Source organism: Nicotiana tomentosiformis, chromosome 7 (genome assembly GCF_000390325.3).
Source record: "Nicotiana tomentosiformis chromosome 7, ASM39032v3, whole genome shotgun sequence".
Classification (NCBI taxonomy): domain Eukaryota; kingdom Viridiplantae; phylum Streptophyta; class Magnoliopsida; order Solanales; family Solanaceae; genus Nicotiana; species Nicotiana tomentosiformis.
The window spans coordinates 44,461,946-44,486,295 of NC_090818.1; the positions used below are offsets into that span (position 1 = coordinate 44,461,946).

General features: G+C 41.1%; 1 protein-coding gene across 1 annotated transcript; it reads right to left on the minus strand.

Annotated features, from left to right (window-relative positions):
• Positions 1-12,208: 12,208 nt before the first annotated feature.
• On the minus strand, positions 12,209-14,612 carry LOC138895544 (uncharacterized). The gene is made up of 5 exons (XM_070180244.1): positions 14,528-14,612; positions 14,350-14,357; positions 13,221-13,424; positions 12,976-12,988; positions 12,209-12,873 (listed from the first exon to the last, which is right to left on the minus strand). The coding sequence occupies exons 1-5, from the start codon at positions 14,610-14,612 to the stop codon at positions 12,209-12,211; spliced, it is 975 nt and encodes a 324-aa protein (XP_070036345.1).
• Between the last annotated feature and the right edge of the window lie 9,738 nt (positions 14,613-24,350).

Sequence of the window (24,350 nt, forward strand, 5' to 3'; positions counted from 1 at the left end):
AGATTTCTGTGGCCCTAGAAGTAATTGCGGACCGCAAAATTCTATATGCGGCCCCAAACCAAGCGAAAGAACCCAACAGGATTTTGACCAATGTCCGGACCACACATGAATTGTGCGGCCTCAAAACAGGGTTTGCACTGACAAATGATTCCAAGTTCAGAGAGTAAGCAAAAGACCAAGTCTTGAAACCTTGCTGAAGTGCGAACTGCATAAGAATTGTGCGGTCGCATAAGTTGTTTCGCAACCGCAATCCAGAAATGTGCGGCCGCAGAATCCCATCTCATGCCAACTGAAGAGATCTGCGGACCGCACATGGAATTGTGCGGCCGCAGAACCTCCCGAGGGGCACTTCTATCAGCAAATTTTGGTCCACTATAAATAGATGAGTTTCACAATTTTAGGTCAAGTTTGGAAGTAAAAAGCTGTTGTAGCCGTTACCGTTTGCCATTTTAGGAAGTTTGTTATTATTTTAGTGTTTAAACATTATATTTATCATTTTAATCTTTGATTATGAGTTTAATTAGCTTTTCTTCTTTATTTTTCTTCAATTCCCATTATGAGTAGCTAGATTCTTATAAGGGTTGTGACCCAATCTAGTGTGTAAACCTTATGGGTATTTAATTTAATATTTGTTTATGATTGGGTGTTGATTATTTAGGTTAGTTTATGCTTCAATTTTAGAATTAATGGTTGCAAATATTGATTCATGCCTTTTTGACTTAGTCTATACATGAGAATAACTTGTCTAACATTAATTGAGAGTTTGATTGGTCTAATAAAAGGGTTCAAACTAGAGATAGTAAGAACCCGACTTGAGCTCATATCAACTATTTTGTTTGATACCCATTTGGACTTGAGAAAGCCAAATTGGGCAAAATCACTCTCTGACCGAGAGGTATTGAGTGGATAATATAGAATTGAGAACTATAATACACCCCAATCAACAAAATAAGTATTAACGTATTTAACTCATTAGGCGAACACCTAGGTTATGGTCACATCCCTAGGCTTTTAAACTATTTGGAAAAAACACCAAAAATAATCGTTCATTTCTAGTTTCTTTTACTTAGCTTACAATTGTTAGAGTAATAGTAGAAGTATAAATCAAAACTCATTGTGGAAGTACAAATTTAGTTAATCCATTCGCTTTCTTTAAGTATATACTCCTAACACCCCTTAAAATTCCCTGTGGATTCGACCCCGACTCATAGTTGGGTAATTTATATTGCATACGACTGTATCATATCTCTTATCGAGGTGTGTTGTGGATATCATCAATTTTTGGCGTTGTTGTCGGGGAGTTAAAACAGTGTTAGCTATATATTTGGGTTTGTTTTTGGAATATCTTCTTTTCTTTTCGTGTTACTAACTTGTGTGAAACAAATTTAGGTACAATCATGGCGGCAAACAATGGTATCGGAAATATACCTTTGGGGGATATGGACGTCGAGGATGAGCAAATTGAGGAGGTACCTCTTGAACCTCAAGCCAATCGAAGAGGTCTGGTGCCTCAAGACAATGTACCCGCTCCACCCCCACCTCCACCACAAGCGGCTCCACACCGTATATTACCCAATGAAGGATTTGCTAGTGCAATAGTCCCTCCCCGTATTAGGGTGGGCAACTTCCAAATAACTAATGTGATGCTCACTTTGCTTGAGCAACTGGGTTTCTTCAGCGGTGCTCCAACTCAAAATGCGTACAAACATTTGAAGGGGTTTGTGGACACTTGTTGGGGGAGAAAACAAACGAATGTCTCCGAGGATGCATTGAGGCTAAGGCTTTTTCCCTTCTCTCTATGGGGGAAATATTTAGATTGGTTGGAACGATTACCGAATCATTCCATTCACACTTGGGATGAGTTGGCAGAAAAGTTTATTTCTAAGTTCTTCTCTCCCGGGCATATGGCTACACTTCAAGATGAGATCTTAGCATTCAAGCAAGAACCGAATAAACCACTATAGGAGATATGGGAATGCTATAGAACTATGGTCATGGAATGTACCAACAACAATATGACGGAAAACATGATTCAACAAACCTTCTATCGTGATTAATACTACCAACCAATGTGTAGTTAATCAACTTGCCAATGGGAACTTCATGACTACGCCTTATGCGGAGGCGTGTGAGAGTTTGGATGAGATGGTGGAAATGTCATCGGCTTGGAGATTCCGGGCCAATGTTCCATAAGGTGATCCAAATATGATCCACCTTCACAAAAAATTGCAAGACCATGGGCAAGCCATTGACGAATTGACAGCCACCATGACTCAATTAGCAAATGTCCAACTAAATCAAGTGCAAAATACCAAGCAAGTCAATGCCATAGAATGAGTGAACATGATAGTTAACAAGAGGAGGACCAAGGGTCCACAAGTGCAAAAATCGAGTGGAGAACTATGTGCAAGAAGATGGTAGTTTTGAGCAAGATGATTCTTATACTGAACAAGAAGAGGAAGTGCAATATGTGAATAATTTTCAAGGGAAAGGAAACAACTTCCAAGGCACAAACCAACAACAATGGTGACCTCATAACAATCAAGGCAATTAGAATTCTAACAATCAAGTCAATTGGAGCGGAAACAACAATCAAGGAAATTGGCATAACAACAATAATCAAGGAAATTCGAGTGGAAATAATCAAGGAAATTGGGGGGGGAGGTAACAATCAAGGCGAATGGAACAACAACCAAGACAACCGGGGATCGGGTTTTCAAAGGCCCCAGATGTACCAACAACTGAGCAACCCGCCTCCTTATCCTTCCCATGGTCCAAGTTCTTCAAACAATGAGATGGGGCATATTGCAAATGTGTTCAAGCAAATGATGGAAAAGAATGCCGATTCGGATGCCCAACTTACCTTACACAACACATCAATCCGCAACTTAGAAGTTCAAATGGGACAAATCTCTCAAGCTCTAAATTCTCGTCCTAATGGGGCACTATCAAGTAACATGGTAGTATACCCAAAGGGTGAAAACAACACGGGGCATGCCATGGCGGTTATCATAAGAAGTGGAAGAGGTGGGTATTCACCTACCTCAAGTCAAAGGAAACTTGTTGATGATGATGATCAAGTGATGCAAGAAGAAGAGATCCCAAACAATGTGGTACAACCTAATGAGGAAGTCCGGATTGATATTGATGATAGTGTGGAAGAGACTCAAGAGGAGGTGAACCCATCTAGGGAACACATTATTGACATACCGAAGCCGATAGTGCAAAAGGCTAAGGCACCACTGCCTAAGCCTCCACCTCCATACCCTCAAAGACTTGCCAAGCAAAATGGTGAGAATCAATTCAAGAAGTTCATTCAAATGATGAAGAGTCTCTCAATCAATGTGCCATTAGTTGAAGCTTTGGAACAAATGTCCAGTTATGCAAAGTTTATGAAGGATCTCGTGACAAAGAAACGGTCAATGAATTTTGAAACCATCAAAGTCACTCATCAAGTGAGTGCAATTGTGCATTCAATGGCTCCTAAGTTAGAGAATCCCGGTGCTTTCATGATTCCTTGTACAATTGGTAGTGCCGAGTTTGCTAAAGCTCTTTGTGATCTTGGGGAAAGTATTAATTTGATGCCCTATTCAGTTTTCAAGACTTTGGGAATTGGGCAACCTAGACCCACCTCTGTGAGATTGCAAATGTCTGACCATACGATGAATAGGCCTTTGGGTATGAACGAAGATGTCTTGGTTCGTGTTGATAAATTCATTATTCCGGCGGATTTTGTCATTCTATATTGTGAAGTCGATTATGAGGTGCCGATTATTCTTAGGAGACCTTTCTTTGATACGGGGAAGGCTCTTAGTGATGTCGAAGCCGGAAAACTTACCTTCTGGGTTGGTGATGAAAAAGTGGTATTCCATGTGTGTAAGTCCATGCGGCAACCAAATAGTAATAAGGTGTGCTCTTTTGTGGACTTGGTGATCGATATTATTGTTGATGAAACAAGTGCTACAATCAATGTTGGTGATATGCTGGAGGCTGTCTTGCTCAACTTTGATGATGATGAGATGGATGACTTCATGGAATGTGTGAACTCTTTGCAAGGAATGGGGTCGTACAACTATGCACCCCGGAAATTGTCCTTGGATGTTGAAAATATAACAACTCCTCCTACAAAGCCTTCTATTAAAGAGCCTCCTACCTTGGAGTTGAACCCATTGCCTCCACATCTTCGGTACGAATTTCTTGGCCCTTCTTCTAATTTACTGATTATTCTTTCCTCTTGTTTGACTAACGTGCAGGTAGATTCCACATTGGCGGTGATAGAAAATAGGAAGAAGGCTATTGGGTTAACCTTGGTGGATATTCGGGGGATAAGCCCCGCATTTTGCATGCATAAGATCAAGTTCGAGGATGGCGCCAAACCATCCATTGAACATCAAAGGAGACTCAATGAGGCTATGCAAGAAGTTGTCAAAAAGGAAATTATCAAGTGGTTGGATGTCGGGGTTATCTACCCCATCTCTGATAGTTTGTGGACTTCTCCGGTTCAATGTGTCCCAAAGATGGGGGGCATTACGGTGGTCACCAATGACAAGAATGAATTGATTCCTACAAGAACGGTGACCGGTTGGAGGGTGTGTATGGACTATCGCAAGCTCAACAAAGTCACAAAGAAGGATCGCTTTTCACTTCCTTTCTTAGATCAAATGCTCGATAGATTGGCCGACCGTGCTTTCTTGATGGGTATTCGGGCTACAACCAAATTCTTATTGCTCCGGAAGATCTAGAGAAAACAACCTTTACATGTCCCTATGGTACATTTGCTTTCAAGCGGATGCCATTTGGTTTGTACAATGCACCAGCGACTTTTCAAAGGTGTATGATGGCTATTTTTACGGACATGGTGGAGGAATACCTTGAAGTCTTCATGGATGAATTCTCGGTGGTTGGAGATTATTTTGATGATTTCCTTGCAAATTTGGACAAAGTGTTGGCTAGATGTGAAGAAACAAATTTGGTGCTCAATTGGGAGAAATGTCATTTCATGGTCGAGGAAGGCATTGTCCTCGGCCACAAAATCTCAAGAAATGGATTTGAAGTCAAGGCAAAGATTGAGGTAATTTCTAAACTTCACCTCCAAATTCGGTGAAGGGTGTGCGGAGTTTTTTAGGCCACGTGGGTTTTTACCGGCGTTTCATCAAAGATTTCTCTAAGTTGGTGAATCCGTTGTGCAAGCTTCTTGAGAAGGATGCTAAGTTCAACTTCAATGATGATTGCATGAGAGCTTTTGAATTGTTGAAGTTCAAGTTGAAAACTACTCCCATCATCACCGCTCCAAATTGGAGTGTACCTTTTGAACTCATGTGTGATGCAAGTGACGTAGAGGTTGGGACTATTTTAGGGCAACGCATCAACAAGATTTTTCATCCGGTCTACTATGCTAGTAAGACCATGAATAGTGCCCAAGTCAACTATACTGTTACAGAGAAAGAGCTTCTTTCCATTGTGTTTGCAATCAAGAAGTTCCACCCGTACTTAATGGGTGCAAAAGTCATTGTCCACACGGATCATGCGGCACTTCGTTATCTTATAAGCAAAAAGGACTCCAAAGCTAGGTTGATGAGATGGGTGCTCTTGTTATAAGAGTTTGATATTGGCAATCAAGATAGAAAAGATAGTAAAAACCAAGTGACGGACCACTTGTCTCGTTTAGAGGAGAAGGGGAGGCCGTATGATGTCCTCGAAATCAATGACTCCTTCCCCGATTAGAAACTTTTGGCAATTTCAATGAAAGAGGTGTCATGGTTCGTGGATTTAGCAAATTTCCTTGTGTGAGGAATCATCCCGGATTATTTCTCTTCAAACCAAAGGAAGAAGCTCAAATGGTATTATCAAGATTATTATTGGGATTAACCATACCTTTTCCGAATTTGTACGGATGGGGTGATTAGAAGATGTGTACCGGAAGAAGAGCAAGGTGAAATTCTTGGGACTTGTCATTCTTCGCCATATGGTGGTCATCATGGTGGAGCGAGAACGACAACCAAAGTGCTTAGTTGTGGCTTCTATTGGCCTACTCTTTACAAGGATGCAAGTGAGTTAGTGAAAAGATGTGATGAATGTCAACGGGCCGGTGGAATCTCAAATAAAAATGAAATACCTCTCACAACCATTTTGGAGATAGATTTTTTTTATGTGTGGGGTATTGACTTCATAGAACCTTTTGTGAGTTCTTGTGGAAACACCTGCATCTTGGTCGCAGTGGATTATGTGTCCAAATGGGTTGAGGCCGTTGCTTTACCCAACAAGGAGGCGAGAAGTGTGGTGGCGTTCTTGAAGAAGAATATTTTCACAAGGTTTGGTACTCCACGTGCAATTATAAGCGATGGGGGTCACATTTTTGCAACAAGTCTTTTGACACTTTACTTGGCAAGTATGGTGTTACTCATAAATTCACGATTCCCTATCACCCAGAAGCTAGTAGGCAAGTGGAAGTCTCCAACCGGGAGATAAAGAGCATCTTGTCAAAAACGGTGAATGCTAATCGCGCGGATTGGTCCAAAAAGCTTGATGAATGCATTATGGGCTTATTGGACGACTTACAAAACACCTATCGAAATTTCACCATACCGGTTGGTATTCGGAAAAGCTTGTCATCCTCCGGTGGAACTAGAGCACAAAACCATGTGGGCTCTAAAGAAGTTGAATCTTGATTGGGATGTAGCCACTAACTTGAGGGTGGAACACTTGAATGAATTGGATGAGTTCCGGTATCATGCTTATGCAAGTTCGTCCTTGTACACAAAAAAGATGAAATATCTTCATGACAAATACATTTGGAACAAAGAGTTCAAGGTGGGCGATGTTGTATTGTTGTTTAACTCAAGGTTGAGGATGTTTTTCGTTAAGCTAAAATCTAAATGGAGTGATTCTTTTAAAATTGTGGGTGTGATACCTTTTGGTGCATTAGACCTGAAGAACAAAAATAATGAAGTATTCAGAGTCAATGGTCATCGGGTGAAACACTACTAGGGAAAATTTGGAGATAGACACGTCGTGGCTGTCATTCATTTCACTTGAGGGTATTCTGCATCGTGCTGCGATGTTAAATCGGGCACTTCTTGGGAGGCAACCTATGTTTCTTTTCCTTTTTCTTTTTTAGTTAGGTGTTATTTTTGTTAAAACTTGATTTGAAGTGTGCTACGGGGGTGAGTGTGACTTACAGGAATTGTGGCTAAGTGTTCTAAGGAATGCAAACAACATTTTAATTGTGCGGACCGCACATTTGTTGGTGCTATAGCAAAAGAGCATTGCGGCCGCACATTTATCTTGCGGACCGCACAATTAAGATGTAAAAATACCAACTCTCTGAAGTTTAAGCTTGTCAGCGCGGAGGTCGATCTGCTACCGCACGTGAAATCTGCGGCCAAACATGAAAATGTGCGGACCGCAAATGAAAATATGAGATGAGGTCCCCAGTTAATAGAGTGCGAAACATACATGAAAATGTGTGGCCGCACTCGTCCTTTTTTCCCTTAGCAAACAATTGGTATAAATAGAGGAACATGGCCCATTTGATACTTTTCACTCTCTGAACTAAAAATTGTGCTCTGTTGAATTTTCTTGGAGATTTTTATCTGTCCACACACACAACCACCTTGATCATTCACTCATTACACTCATTCTATCTGGTATGCTTCAATTTTACGTTACTTTTTTTTGTTAGTTTGATTTGTAGATTTTTCGTTCTTTTTAGGCCATTTGTTATTAGAGTTTAATTGTATGTCCATGTGGGGTAAATCTGAACTAGGTTAACTTGATACATGCTCTATAGGGACTGGATTAGTATAATTTAGTGTTTTTACAATGTTGCCATGTCTAATTATGCACGAGATTGAAAAACCTAAGTAGAAAAGTTTGATCTGCACCGGTAGCACCAGCTGGCCAGTCTGAAGAGCCAGACCTTGACGCTGGCACTGCTGAGGCAATGCATGAGATATTCGCCAACCCAGCCACACCTAGAGTCGAGGATGATGAGATCCAGTTGGCTGATCCGGAGGGTGATGACATTGCTGGGGACATAGAGATGTCCAAGGAGCCATAGGGAGTTTTCTTCACCCTCTCCTTCTTTACTCTTATTTTGCTAAGCATTGGGGACGATGCTTACTTTTGTTCGGGGGAGGGGGTGGAGTTTATTTGGCACATTTGGTACACTTTGATACATTTAGCCTGTAATAATTTGATGATACTTTTTCTTTTTCTTATTTGTATTTATCTATCTTCTCTCTCTCTTACTATGTATATTCATTCTATCTTTAGTAGTTTTGCTCATAAACTTCTTTATCTTTGTTTTTGCTTATTAGCTTCTTCATCTTTTCCATATTAGTTTTTATTTTGTTAAGTAGCTTCTTTTTATGCTTTAGTAGATAATAAGCCTTTGGTTTTCTTAACACCACGGTTCTTTCCAAAGGTAGTTGTTGTGTGAACCGGGTGACTCGTCCCAACGATGGATAGGTTTTTGAAAGAAATAGCTATAGTTAGTGACTTTGTGACTCTTGAGTTGACTTTAGCAATCATCGAGTGGTTTAATTGGACCAAAGTGATCTTTAAACTTGAATGCAGTCGTTGTGGACCTTCAACTCTACCTCTTTTACAATCTAATTGCGTGAGGGGTGAGATGAATTGTTGCTAGTCCAAGTATATGTGCGAAGGGTTTAGAATTTGCCCCGAATGTGTTTCAAGGCGAAATCCTAAATTTTGCTTGGTTTGAGAAGTGACTGTAGGCTTTTCTTGGCCCGTTTGAGCTTTCTATTGCTAACGAATGTCGTTATTCCCAGTCAACCTCTTTGAGACTCTATTCTTTCTCATTTGATAACCATGTATAAGCCTTTACCCATTTTGTCGTGACCCTATCTTGGCACCCGGACTTTTCTTAACACTCTTGTGAAACAAATATCTTAAAACATAAGTTTGGGGGAGAGATGAGAAATTTAAAAAAGGTATCAAGGCACAAAAAGAGAAAAAAAAATGATCTCTATGAAAGAGAAGGCAAGAAAAGAAAATAACAAAAAAGAAAAAGAAAAATGCAAAACGCGAATAAGTGGAAGGGTTGATGGATTCAAAAAAGGTAATGATCCCATACATTGAAAAATTAAAAGGGGGAAAAAGAGTGAAATGAACAAGAAAGAGTGATGTTAAGTCTCTCTAGTCCCCAATGAAAAGAAAGTGCCTCTAAGAATAGGAAATTGTGAGCCGAGAAATGAAATATGAAGTGCTTAAGGAAAGGTGTAACCACTTACCCATATGGTATCCTAACCTAACCCAAAATCCTTCATTACATCCCAAAAGAAGCCTTACTTGATTTCAAATTGAGTGAGTTTACATTAGTGGCAATCTACATGAGGGGCAAGCCTATGGTACTTGGAGCCGTACTTGTGACATTCTCTTGTGAGAGATGAGTAAGCCTCTTATGAATCTTCGGATTGAGTGCTAATTTCTTAAGTGAGCTTGGCAAATAGAAAGTAAAGGAGTAAGAGTTTGGAGTCCACCATGGCCTACATGATATATCAAGTGTCCTTGATGAGTAAAGTCAATTCTTGAAGCTCAAATGTCACATTATAACTATATGTGCATGAATATTTGACTTATCGCCTTGTTGATAATACATGAGTAGTGTGGGTAATTGTTGGTCCCAACTGATGTGTGAATGGCTCACCATTGACTTGCTAAAATGACCCTTAACTTTAGGAGGTGAGAACTAATTTATTTGCTTGAGGACAAACAAAGACTTAGTTTGGGGGAGTTGATAAGTGGGTATTTTGACTACTTATTAGTATCTTTTTGCTTTTGTTTTAGTCCAAAATTATTGATATATGTTCCTGAAACTAATAAAATTATGCAAATTGCAGGAATGTTGGAAGTTTGGTCTCCCATGATGAAATCCGACTTAAAAAGGAGTGTTCCGAAGCACAAGGTAATAAAGGACGCATAAGCAAAGAAGTGCGGTCCGCAGAAGTAATTGCGGACCGCAGAACTCCATCTGCGACCGCAAACCAAGCGAAATAACCCAACAGTATTTTGACCAATGTCCAGACCACAAAACATGGTTTGCACTGACAAATGATTCCAAGTTCAGAGAGTAAGCAAAAGACCAAGTCTTGAAATCTTGCTGAAGTGCGGACCGCATAAGAATTGTGCGATCGCAGAAGTTGCTTCGCAGCCGCAATCCAGAAATGTGCGGCCGCAGAATCCCTTGTCATGATAACTGAAGAGATCTGCGGACCGCGCATGGAATTGTGCGGCCGCAGAACCTCCTAAGAGGCATTTTTGTCAGCGAATTTTGGTCCACTATAAATAGATGAGTTTTACAATTTTAGGTCAAGTTTGGAAGTAAAAAGCTGTTGTAGCCGTTACCATTTGCCATTTTAGGAAGTTTGTTATTATTTTAGTGTTGAAACATTATATTTATCATTTTAATATTTGATTATGAGTTTAATTAGCTTTTCTTCTTTATTTTTCTTCAATTCCCATTATGAGTAGCTAGATTCTTACTAGAGTTGTGACCCAACCTTAATGTGTAAACCTTATGGGTATTTAATTTAATGCTTGTTTATGATTGGGTGTTGATTATTTATCTTAGTTCATGCTTCAATTTTAGAATTAATGGTTGCAAATATTAATTCATGCCTTTTTGACTCAGTCTCTACTTGAGAAAGATGGACCTAGTCTAGGATAACTTGGCTAACAAGAAATTGGGCTAATTGAGAGTTTGATTGGCCAAATTAAAGGGTTCAAACTAGAGATAGTAAGAACACTCGAGCTCATATCAACTATTTTGTTTGATACCAATTTGGACTTGAGAAATCCAAATTGGGCAAAATCACTCTCTGACCAAGAGGTATTGAGTGGATAATGTAGAGTTGAGAACTATATTACACCCTAATCAACAAAATAAGTATTAACGTATTTAACCCTTTAGGCGAACACCTAAGTTATGCTCACATCCCTAGGCTTTTAAACTATTTGAAAAAAATATCAAAAACAATCGTTCATTTCTAGTTTCTTTTACTTAGCTTACAATTGTTAGAGTAACAGTAGAAGTAGAAATTAAAACTCATTGTGGAAGTGCAAATTTAGTTAATCCATTCTCTTTTTTCAAGTATATACTCCTAACACCCCTTATAAATCACTGTGAATTCGACCCCGACTCATAGTTGGGTAATTTATATTGCATACGATTGTATCATATCTCTTATCGAGGTGTGTTCTGGACGTCATCAAGTAAGCAGCTGCAAATTATTTAAAGTTTGCTATTTGTTGTAAATGTAGGGAAAATCATTTATGGGTTGATTGTCAAGCAGGTAAGTATTCTTCCTACGGTTCATCTTTTGAAAAGTCTCACTTTGTTTCTAGTCCTTACAGGTATGAGATTTTATACGGCCACAATCTTAACTCTGGATAGAACGAATACTCTGATTATGACTAGAACGAAAGTGAAATGAGACAACCACCTCAAGAGCAGAATGGTAGTTTATAAGAGCTTACGTATAAGTTTATGAAAAGTGTTGAAGAGAGATTTATACAAAATGATGAATCCATTAAGAACCTAACAGTGCAAGTTAGTCAAATAGTAAGTATACTTTCAGAAAACGCATTACCCCTGGGAGGACTATGCATATGGAAGAAGTAAATTCCAAAAGCATAACTCAATGGCCAAAGAAAAAACCTTAAAGAATATTTAGAATTTTTAAGCTCAAAGATTGAATTGGAAGTGAAGAGCTAAAGAATCAACATGAAATTGAAGATTCAACAGAAAACTCCCAAAAGCCATTAGGTTAAGGCTACAAATATAGTCACATGATAACTATACCTGTACCTATAAACCTGCTATAAAGAAAGCAGTTATGAAAGTGATGTACATGAATATTTGTTTTGAAAGATCAAACAAAAATTCTTCAAATTACTTCATATTTCATATTTTTACACCAATATGAAGATGAGACGTCATCTTCATCTTCATTAGTGTCGTTTATATAAAAGGGCTCTCTTTTATAGTTAAGACCGTGTGTATATAGTCGCGGTATATTAAAGCATTCATCCTACTTAGATAATGCGGAAAAAAGCTAAAAAATTAAAGAGCAAAGGCATACATAAAATATGCTGAAATTTAACATTGATAAAAGTTTCTGAAAAACAAATCAAAAAACATCCAAAAATATCCAAGAAACATAAAAAATCATTGTTGAAGAGAAAACTAGGGAGCATCTTGAGAAGAAGCGGAAGGATCAACTTGGGGACTAGAAGATGAAGGCTGGGGATCAGCAGGATCAGCCTCTGAACCATTATTGCTTAAATCACTCTTGGTACTTTCTTCCTCGGGTGTATAGAAACTTTGACATTGCTGAGTAGTTTCAATTGCATCCCAAGCCATGTCAATCTTAGATTCTAGATCAAAGCCTTCTTGGCTAGCCTTAGTCAAAATTTCAAGAAGCGTGTTCAGGAAGGCCCAACTCATATCCAGAGTTGGCTTATCCTCGAGAGCCTCACAATCTTTCTCCAATTGGTCAACTTCAGCTCTCAGTTCTTCTTTTTCAGATTCGGCTGTTTCATAAGAAACCTTCAAAGGTTCAAGAGTAGATTTAAGGGAATTAACTTTGTTGGAAGAGGTGCGGAGATATTCTTGGGCTTGAATCAATGCTTGGACCAGATCACCCGCATACGCTTCTTTTTGATTTAGAAGTTCTTTCAAATACCGAATCTCCTCAGTGGCCCTTGAATGTTGCTCAGAAAAGGTGGCCTCCATCCTATCTTTTTCCTTCTCAGCTTGATTGGCGGAAGCTTTCATTACTGCTAATTCAGCAGTAGTGATCCTAATCGGTTGCTCCAAAGTCTCCTTCTCAACAACCAAAATATCCTTCTCTAGTTGGAGGCTCTCAAATTACTCTTTTCAATTGTCAGCTTCCATGCTCAACACTGCAACCTGCTGCTCAGTCTAAGCCACTCTCCTCATTAGCTCCGTACCTGTTAAGTTAATCTGCAAAAAGACAAGGAAGTGGAGTTATAAACTTAAAGAAAGAAGAAATCAAATAGGTAAGAGAGGAAAAGCATATCTTAAGAGCAGAATGAATAACATCATTTATCAGAGTGATAGAGGAGTGAAATTCAAGTTTTTCCCTCTCGAGGGGCCCAATTAAAGGTTTCAACCAAACCGCAACTCAGTTGAATTTCTTCAGTAAATTTATGCCCTCGAGGACTTCGATCATAACCTGCTTCGTACCTCTCCTAGTGGAAGGACCAACTTCATCACGAGGGATAACAACGCGGTTAGTAGTAGGAGCAACGGGGCTCAAAGGAAGAGTCGCAAGAGGTGGCTCTTCAGAAACAAAGCCAAACTCTTCTTCTTTACCCTCAAATTCTTGAGCAAAAAGCCTCTCAATAGGACTTGAAAGGGGTTTTAAGGCAGGATTACTCTAAGCAGGACTTGAAGGGGGGTTTAAGGCAAGATTAGCATCTTCATCCTCTGAAATATCCAGAGAGACATCTTTAGGCACGTCAGCCAAGTGGAAAGGTACGGAGTCTGAAAGTTGATTTTGAGGAGTGTTGTTGATTTTGAGGATTGTTGGATTCATCATCCAAGACTTTTATGAATTTAACAACGCAGTCACAGTGGGTAAGTTAACTTCTGCAAACTGAAAGATAAAAGAAATTATTAACAAACAGAGTTAAGGTTTGACGTTCTCAAACTTCTATTTGTCCACATCGGCCCTAGTGTTCCATGCCCACTCATTTTTATCATTTTTCTTTGTTGGTCCTAAAAGCTTTTCAAAATTGGCCATGATTTTTAAATAAGGTAATTTGAGTGAATACCCAAATTGGTCCATGAAAGAACTTTTTCAACTCCAACCTACCCAAAATTCGGACGGCTTGAATGAGTTCCATGTTATATTTGACGCTCCAATTTCATATTACTAGCATCTCCAATCAATGCATGCAACAAAAAATAATTCCTTTATAACTGATACTGTTTGATAAGGAGTTCAATCAATTGATTTTGTAGTTCTTTATAAATTTAATTTTAGTTTGATGTCCCTTTTAGAAGAGATATTTATTTTTACACATAAGAGGTCTGAAAATAATACACAAGAAATTTGGGAAAAAATTATTTTCTTCTATTCTAATTGTGAGTGCCAATTCCTCCTCCACCCTTCTGTAGTCTTTAATTAAACATCAAGTGACACGATTCCAATTCGTAGCCAAAGCATTTGGGGCAATGAGAAAATGTATATTATCCTCACTTTGTCAAATCATCTACAAAATAATATGGTGAAATACAATAAAGGTGAAAAACAATAAAATTATAAAACTAAGATACTGTAAAACATAGTGAATCAATACGTTTTCCACTACAAAATGATGACGAAAAAAAACTCACAGGTAAGACCTAACAATTTTATTGCTCAGCAAAACAAAATAAATTGATATTAGCATATGTCAATTGACAAGTACAAGAGCTAAGCGGACTTGGTCACAAATTCAAGTTTCGTACTGTATAAGCACCACTATCGAGACCCACCATTACGACCACAACCACCTCGGTTATAGTCGTCATCATCTATCACTAGATCATTTTCGCTTCCATGCTCATCATCAAAGCCCATCGCCCTTCACCATATTCATTTTCATAGTTGTATACGGTCGAAATACATTTCAGCCTTCCTACGTTCCGTCGAGTTCAAGTGTTAAAAAGTCAGAATGAGATTTTGGGAGTGAGCTCCGAAGTCGGTACTAACGAGCCTCGAGCCCGAAGGTCGTTCGAGGAGTCGGCTCGATAACCCTATCGAACCCATGACCGAATCAATGCGCAAGGCACTGCTTCGAGGTCGGAAATACGCAACGCCCATCTCGAAGGTCGAACTCGAGCCAAGACCGAAGGGCCCGACCCAGTAACGAGTTCGAGCTAGTATCGAGCTCACAGACAAGAGCAGTTGCGACCGCACCAAGAGAGAGAATCTTGGCGGGAATCAAGGAAGAGACTAGTCATCATGGGCCTTCCACTATATGCTTCATTTTATTATTTTTTATAATGACCTTCTTGTATAAAATGGGGAATCCTTGTAAGCTAAAGAGAGAGACAAAAAATTACTTCTCAGATTGAAAGATATCCCTTTGTATTTACTTTACTTTATCTCATTCATTCTTATTGCCCACTATTTGCATTCTCATAGTCAAGAATATACATATCTCTATTTCTATACACGATTTATATCGAATTATATCGCATATCCTTAGAACCATACATAAAATTTAACGTTATCCGATTTTTTCGGTAAACAGTTTGGCGCCCACCGTGGGGCTAAGGGTAACAGTGATCATTTGATACAAATCTAAAGTACACGCCAGCTTGCAACTTCAAATCAGCAATGGCTTTACCTATCGACCACGAAACCGACCTTCAAGATAAAACCAACAACTTGGCACCCGGGGCCGGAAGGCCAATTAACGATGGCACCAAGGCTCGAATCGAAGTACCCGAAATTCGAGCCGAAATACCATTGGATGTCAATTCAAAAATAGCTTTGGATCCGAATTAGCGTTCCAAACCGGAAAGAAGCATTCTAGGCGGTAATCGATCCGTAGCCCGAGACACCCAAAATGCGGGGGAAATCGAGGCCAGCTTACGTATGATCTTCAAGATGCTATAGGCCTAACAAGTAGCGATAGCTCAGTTGCAGAGCCAAACTCGCGCACAAAGTAGGCCGAATTCCAATCCACTTCGAGAAATCACCCCAAGAACAGAGCTCGCCATAGTGAAATCAAACGAGGTGGAGTCTGGGACTACTTTCGGAATTACTAAATTACTCAAGGAACTTACAAAATGAGTCGAAGCCAATGACAAGAGAGTGGAAACATACAATGTAAGGGTCGATCAAATCCCTGGGGCTCCACCAATGATAAAAGGGCTTGATTCAAAAAATTCATACAAAAGCCTTTTCCATCGAGTGCGGCACCAAAGCCAATCCCCAAAAAGTTCCGTATGCCCGCAATTCCCAAATATAACGGTACGACCGATCCTAACGAACATGTCACCTCTTACACATGTGCCATCAAAGGTAACAATTTGGAGGACGATGAGATCGAATCCATGTTGTTGAAAAAGTTCGGGCCTCTCGAAGGGAGCGATGATCTGGTATCACAATTTACCACCAAATTCCATCGATTCTCTTGCCATGTTAGCAGATTCGTTCATAAAGGCACATGCTGGTGCCATAAAGGTTGCAACAAGGAAATCAGACCTCTTCAAAGTAAAGCAAAGGGAGAATGAAATGCTAAGGGAATTCGTATCCCGATTTCAAATGGAACACATGGAATTGCCACCAGTCACAGATGATTGGGCCGTACAAGCTTTCACCCAAGGGTTGAACGAGCTAAGTTCAACAACATCACATCGGCTGAAACAAAATTTGATCGAGTATCCAGCGATAACCTGGGCATATGTACACAACCGATACCAATCGAAAATTAGGGTCGAGGATGATCAGTTGGGAGCTCCATATGGACCCGTGCATCAGAACAGGACAGCTACTAAAAACCAAAAGGAGATCGATAGAGAACAAAGGTTGAACAGAGACCGATATCGACCGTACGTCCTAGATCGGGTGAACAATGATTCAGCATGCAATACAGTTCAGAACAATCGAAGGAATGATCGAGGGAAAAATTCTCAGGGACTTATGAGTAAGAGCGGCTTCGATAAATATGCCGATCCTATAGAAGCACCTCGATTATCAGAATATAACTTCAGCGTTGGTGCATCCGCTATCGTGTCGGCCATCGGACGCATCAAAGACACCAAATGGCCTCGACCCATGCAGAACGAACCTGCCTAAAGAAATCCCAATCAAACGTGTGAATAGCATGGTACTCATGGCCACAGAACGGAAGATTACAGGCAACTAAGAGAGGAAATAGCTCGATTATTTAACAAAGGGCACCTTCGGGAATTTCTGAGTGATAGGGCGAAGAACCATTTTAAAAACAGGGATTTCAGCAAGCAAAACGAGCAAGAAGAAACACAACATGTCATTTACATGATCATCGGCGACATCGATACCCCTCAGGGACCAGTGCTTAAAGGCACTAAAACATCGATTGTGAAGGAAAAGCGATCTCGGACTCAAGATTACGCACCCATGGGAATTTGTCCTTCGATGATGAAGATGCAGAAGGGGTCATCCAACCTCATAACGACGCACTGGTAATATCCGTACTCATGAATAAAACAAAAATTAAGCGTGTGTTAATCGATCCAGGTAGCTCAGCCAACATCATCCGATTGAAGGTAGTAGAGCAGCTAGGCCTACATGATCAGATCGTACCTGTAACTCTGGTTCTAAATAGGTTCAATATGGCATGTGAAACCACCAAAGGTGAGATAATCCTACCAATAAACATGGCCGAAACCATCCAGGAAACAAAGTTTCACGTGATCGAAGGCGATATGAGATACAACGCCCTTTTCGAAAGGCCATGGATCCACAACATGAGAGTTGTACCTTCGACCCTACACCAGACCCTCAAATTCCCGACATCAAGAGGTGTCAAAATGGTGTACGGAGAACAACCAGCCGCAAAGGAAATGTTCGTCGTCGAGGAAGCTAAACCAATGTCCTCACCTTTGCCGATAAAAGAATCGGGCTCAGAAGGAGAACATGACACCAAATAGAAATCACAAACATCGGCTTCAACCCAGCCAGATAACCAGAAGATCGAAGAGGATGATGATCAAAGGTTCCCTCGATCTTTCATGATTCTCGATAACTCCGACGCCACCAAATCAACAATCGAGGAACTAAAGCAAGTCACAGTAATCGAGCACTAGCCCGAGCGAAAGGTATACTTGGGAACGGGGTTGAGCCCCAAACTCAGGAAAAAACTCGTTCAATTTATTATCGATAACATTGATTGTTTTTCCTTGTCCCATTTAGATATAACAGGGATCCCGCCGGACAGAATGACGCATCAGCTAAGTTTGGACCCCAGATTCAGACCGGTGAAGCAAAAGAGAAGACCCCAGTCCGAGGGAAAGCATGCATTCATAAAGGACGAGGTAACAAAGCTTCTCAAAGTAGGGTCCATTCGGGAGGTGAAATATCCCGAATGGTTAGCCAACGTAGTTGTAGTGCCTAAAAAAGGAAACAAACTTAGAATGTGTGTAGACTATAAGGATTTGAACAAAGCATTCTCCAAAGATTCCTTTTCGCTGCCCAACATCGATCGCATGATCGATGCCACGGCCGTCCACGAGATCCTCACTTTTCTCGATGCTTATTCCGGGTAAAATCAAATCCAAATGAACCTAGAGGACCAGAAAAAGACTTCATTTGTCACCAAATATGGAACGTATTGTTATAATGTGATGCCCTTCGGGCTAAAGAATGTAGGGGCTACTTACCAAAGCCTAGTAAATAAAATGTTCGAAGAATAATTAGGAAAATCAATGGAAATTTATATTGATGACATGCTAGTTAAATCCCTGCGCGCAGAGGACCATTTGACCCATTTGCAGGAAACGTTTGAAATTTTGAGGAAATACAACATGAAGCTCAACCCCGAAAAATGTGCTTTCGGGGTCGGTTCAGGCAAGTTCCTCGGCTTCATGGTGTCATATCGGGGGAATAGAGATTAATCCTGATAAAATCAAGGCCATCGAAGACATCATTGTTGTGGAAAGTGTGAAAGCCATACAAAGACTAACGGGTCGGATTGCAGTCTTAGGCCGGTTCATTTCAAGATCATCTGATCGAAGTCATAAATTTTTCTCTCTACTAAAAAAGAAGAGCGATTTTGCTTGGACCCCGGAGTGCCAACAAGCATTAGAGGAACTAAAACGATACCTATCAAGCCTACCACTACTTCACACCCCAAAAACAGAAGAAAAACTTTGTTTGTACTTGGCATTATCGGAAGTCGTCGTAAGCGGCGTCCTAGTTCGAGAAGAGCAAGGTACGTAATTCCCCGTTTATTATATGAGTCGAACCTTAGGAGAAGCGGAAAATAGATATCCGCTCCTAGAAAAATTGGCACTTGCACTGATAAGCACCTCTAGAAAGTTAAGGCCGTACTTTCTGTCATCCCATATGCGTATTAACCACTTACCCGCTTCGTAATATTTTTCACAAACCCGAGTTATCAGGCCGACTGGCCAAATGGGTCGTCGAACGAGTGGGTACGATATCGAATATCAACCCAGTATGGCTATCAAGTCTCAAATTTTAACAGACTTCGTGGCCGATTTCACGCCAACCCTCATACTCGAAGTCGAAAAAAAACTCCTGTTGAAATCAGGTACATCATCAGGGGTATGGATACTTTTTGGACGGGGATTCGAACGTAAAAGGGTCTGGTCTGGGCATAGTTTTGAAACCACCCACGGGTAACACTATTAGGCAATCTATTAAAACTATCAGGTTGACTAACAACAAGGCTGAGTATGAAGCCATGATTGCAGGTCTCGAGCTAGCTAGAAACTTGGGAGCAGAAGTCATTGAAGCCAATTGTGACTCTTTGCTGGTGGTGAGTCAAGTAAATAAAACCTTCAAAGTTCGAGAAGGTAGAATGCAAAGGTATTTAGATAAACTGCTTGTCACTTTGCACCATTTCAAACAATGGACTTTACGGCATGTTCCACGAGAACAGAATAATGAGGCCGATGCGCTTGCGAATTCGGGATCGTCGGTCGAGGTAGATGACTTGGGATCAGGGAATGTTGTTCAACTTTTGAGATCGGTAATCGAAGAAGGTCACGCGAAGATAAATTCTACAAGCTTAACCTGGGATTGGAGAAACAAGTATATTGAATCCTTAAAGAGCGAAAAGCTCCCATCGGACCCTAAAGATTCTAGGACCCTACAGACTAAAGATGCTCGATTCACGTTGGCTTCGGACGAAACACTGTACCGAAGAACATTCGATGGACCGTTGGCAGTATGCTTGGGTCCAGGAGATACCAATTACATCCTACGGGAAGCGCATGAGGGTACTTGCGGGAATCACTCCAGGGCCGATACATTAGTTCGAAAAATAATCAGAGAAGGGTATTATTGGATCGATATGGGCAAAGATGCAAAGGAATTTGTTCATAAATGTGACAAATGTCAAAGGTTTGCGCCAATGATCCATCAACTCGGAGAGCAACTCCACTCAGTTCTATCCCCAATGGCCGTTCTTGAAATGGGGAATGGACATCGTCGGCCCTCTGCCATCGACCCCAGATAAATCCAAATTCATTTTATTTATGACTGACTATTTTTCTAAATAGGTTGAAGCGCAGGCGTTTGAGAAAATAAGAGAGAAAGAAGTTATAGACTTTATTTGGGATCATATCATATGCCGATTCGGGATACCAGCCGAAATAGTATGTGACAATGGAAAACAATTCGTTGGCAGCAAAGTAACAAGATTCCTCGAAGACCACAAAATAACAAGGATACTATCAACACCATACCACCCCAGTGGGAATGGATAGGCCGAATCAACGAACAAAACTATCATTCAAAACCTAAAGAAGAGGTTGAACGACGATAAAGGAAAATGGAGAGAAATCCTGCCCGAAGTCCTTTGGGCATATCGGACGACATCAAAATCCAGTACGGAGGCGACCCCATTCTCCTTAGTATATGGGTACGAAGCATTGATACCAGTCGAAGTTGGTAAACCCAGTGCCAGATTTTGATTCGCGATGGAAGAATCAAATAACGAGGCTATGAATACAGTCTCGAACTATTGGACGAAAGACGAGAAGCTGCTCTCGTCCAATTGGCCGCCCAAAAGCAGCGAATCAAAAGATATTATAATCGAAGAACCAAGCTCCGCCATTTCAAGCCCGGGGACTTAGTGTAAAGAAAAGTTACCATCAATACCCGAAATCCGAACGAAGGAAAACTAGGACCGAATTGGGAAGGACCATATTAGGTGCTAGAGAACATCGGAAAGGGATCGTACAGGCTCGGCATTATAAACGGCAAACAGCTATCAAGCAGCTGGAATGTATCACATCTAAAACGGTACTACTGCTAAGGTACGACCTTTCCATATTCATTTACATTTCAAAACTTACCCCTGCAGAAGTCCGAACGAGGGCTAAGATGGATCTTTCGCTTGAAAGCACGCATTGCACTCTTTTTCCCTTAGACCGGTTTTATCCCAAATGGGTTTTTCGGCAAGGTTTTTAATAAGGCAACCATTGATCGTGCTGCACTTACAACAATATCCGAGGCCTCTTTACAATCGACCTCGAATACAGAGGGGGCATTAGGCCCCCAAATATGTCGAGTTCAGATGCAAGAAAGTTATTTCACAACAACAGGGTTCCAATAGGAAAAATTGTAAGAGCCAAATGGTCGAAACGAACCATGCTCATATAGATTGGCCCGAACCCAGGCGCGAAACATGAACACATGTGTAATAACATGTGAAGAAAGTTCTCTTCTTTATCGGCATCTTATATCCAAGGAAAATTCCTCTCTTTGGAGATTTATTATGCAAACACAATCAAGTTAAATTCGACCAATTATTCCTACGGGCTACATTACATCGAGTTCGAATCATTTACTCGACCATTAAGCCTACGGGCTACTTTGACCATTACGCCTATGGGCTATATTGCATCGAGTTCGAATCATTTTTTCGACTGATAAGCCTACGAGCAACTTTTTATTTCGAGTTCGAGCAAGCACTCACTCGACCACTAAGCCTACGGGCTACTTCGACCATTACGCCTACGGGCTACATTGCATCGAGTTCGAATCATTCACTCGACTGATAAGCCTACGGGGTACTTTTTATTTCGAGTTCGAGCAAGCACTCACTCGACCACTAAGCCTATGGGCTACTTCGACCATTACGCCTGTGGGCTACATTGCATCGAGTTCGAATCATTCACTCGACTGATAAGCCTACAGGCTACTTTTTATTTCGAGTTCGAGCAAGCACTCACTCGACCACTAAGCCTACGGGCTACTTCGACCATTACGCCTACGGGCTACATTGCATCGAGTTCGAATCATTCACTCGACTGATAAGCCTACGGGGTACTTTTTATTTTGAGTTCGAGCAAGCACTCACTCGATCACTAAGCCTATGGGCTACTTCGACCATTACGCCTATGGGCTACATTGCATCGAGTTCGAATCATTCACTCGACTGATAAGCCTACGGGCTACTTTTTATTTCGAGTTCGAGCAAGCACTCACTCGACCACTAAGCTTACGGGCTACTTCGACCATTACACCTACGGGCTGTATTGCATAGGGTTTGAATCATTCACTCGACGACTAAAGCCTACGGGCTACTTTTATTTTGAGTTCGAGCAATTACTCACTTGACCATCGTGCCCACGGGTTACATTATTTCGAGTTCGAATCATTCACTCGACGATTAAAGCCTACAGGCTACTTTCACTTTGAGTTCAAGCAATCACTCGACTATTACGCCTACGGATTATATTTCTTCAAGTTCGAATCATTAACTCAACTAGTAAGCCCAAGGGCTACATCACTTCGAACAAATCAATAATAGAGACTACAAAGTCCAAATTTTATTGAATTGTTAAGATCCTTGTGAAAACATTTGAAAGGCACGCATAAAGTCTTCACAAATCTGCCAAAGTTGTCTATATACAAAAATTTCTACATGATTGATTACAAACGTAAAAAAAAAAAAAAAAAAAACTATGAACTAAGCTTCCTGATCATCCTCAGGGGAGTTTGCTTCTCTGTCAGGCTCTCCCCCATACTCGAATCCGCTCTTGCTACCGTCATCGTCATCATCATCGCCATCAGAAGCCAAGGCTTCAGCTTCAGCTTCGAGCTCTTTTGCCTTTTTTATTTCTTCAGTAAGGTCGAAACCCCGAACATGTATCTCATCGAGGGTCTCCCTCCGAGACCTACATTTAGCAAGTTCGGTAATCCAATATGCTCGGGTATCGGCAATATCCGCTGCCTCTCGTGCCTCTATCTGAGCAGCCTCGGCATCAGCCCGATGCACGGCAATGGACTTATCCGCTAAGATTTTCGATGACTCAACCTCGGCCTTGAGCCGAACCCTTTTTCTTAACGTTTTGAAGCTGGACATCGGCCGATAATAAGTTGGTCAAAATGGTCTCTTTTTCTGTAGCCAGGCGATCAATAGTCTCCTTCCACCGATTATATTCAGTTTTGATTTGATCGACTTCTTCCCGAAGTGACCCAATCATTTCAACCTTTTGCTGCAGCTGAGACAACGAAGGGTTAACTTCCACAGTCGAGTCAAACCCATACTTTAATAGAACGAGGCTCACCTGCTTGTCAAGTTTGGCCTCTTCTTCACGAGCCTTAGCCAAATCCGCTTGGAGGTCCTTTATAGCCTCATCCTTTTGGCTGCAAAGAAACCGCAAGGCATCTCTCTCCCCCGAGACCTTCTGAAGCTCGACCTCACACTGGCTAAGGTCGATCCGAAATCTACTAATGGCCTGTACAGTAGGGAAAGAACACGAGTCAAATTCAGAAAAGAACAAAGAAACCAAGTATAGTAAAATCATTACCCGAGCAATGAAACGTTGGGCCTCTTCCAGTAGAAGAGAAGCGTCCACGATATTGAAAGCATTACGGACTCCGGTAAAGCAATCCCGAAAGGGATCCCCTACACTAGAGCCTCTGCCCATATCGGGGGTTTTCAATTCTCGAACTTCCTTTAACGCCTCCTCAGAAAAGGTGGGAAGAGAAGGCGAATAACCCACTGTCATAGTCCCAAGTGAATCACTCGGGGCATTCCGATCAAGACTTGGGATCCCGAAGTCAACCCTGACCGGTACAACTGCCATCGGTTCAGGAGCTTTGGTGACCTCGATAGCTCTGGCAGATCGGGACACCAAAGCCGAGGCGCCTCCTTCCTCTCCTTCTTCTTCGTCTTCTTCTTCTTCTCTCAGTCGTTGGACCGAGTCAATCGAAAGGGCAATTGCTTTTCTCCTCACCCTTTGAGTTTTGGGCTTGGGGCCCTCTGATCGAGAGGTAGCTTTGCGCTTCTTGTCTTTCCTCGGTTTTCGGACCGGGGACTTGGTTCCTTCTTCACCGCTCGAAAGCCTCAAAATGGCATCCTTGGTTACGCCTACATGAAAGGAAATCGGTAACGAATGGAGCACAAAGAACGCTTCGTAGGAAATGAGAAGTAAAACCTTACAATGGTTCTTGGCTTCCCATCTTCCTTACATAAGAGGAAGTCGAGGCTAACTTCCGAACCCAATCCTCGAGTTCGAGCACCGCTTGTGGCATACAAGGGGCAGCTGTATATCAGGAAGAAACATCAAAAAAACATTCAGGAAATGATACAAAAGGCAACATCTTATGAGAACAACTTACGGT

Excerpts from the sequence above, each read along its gene's own strand:
- LOC138895544 (XM_070180244.1), bottom strand. The coding sequence starts at position 14,612 with ATGGGCTTTGATGATGAGCATGGAAGCGAAAATGATCTAGTGATAGAT.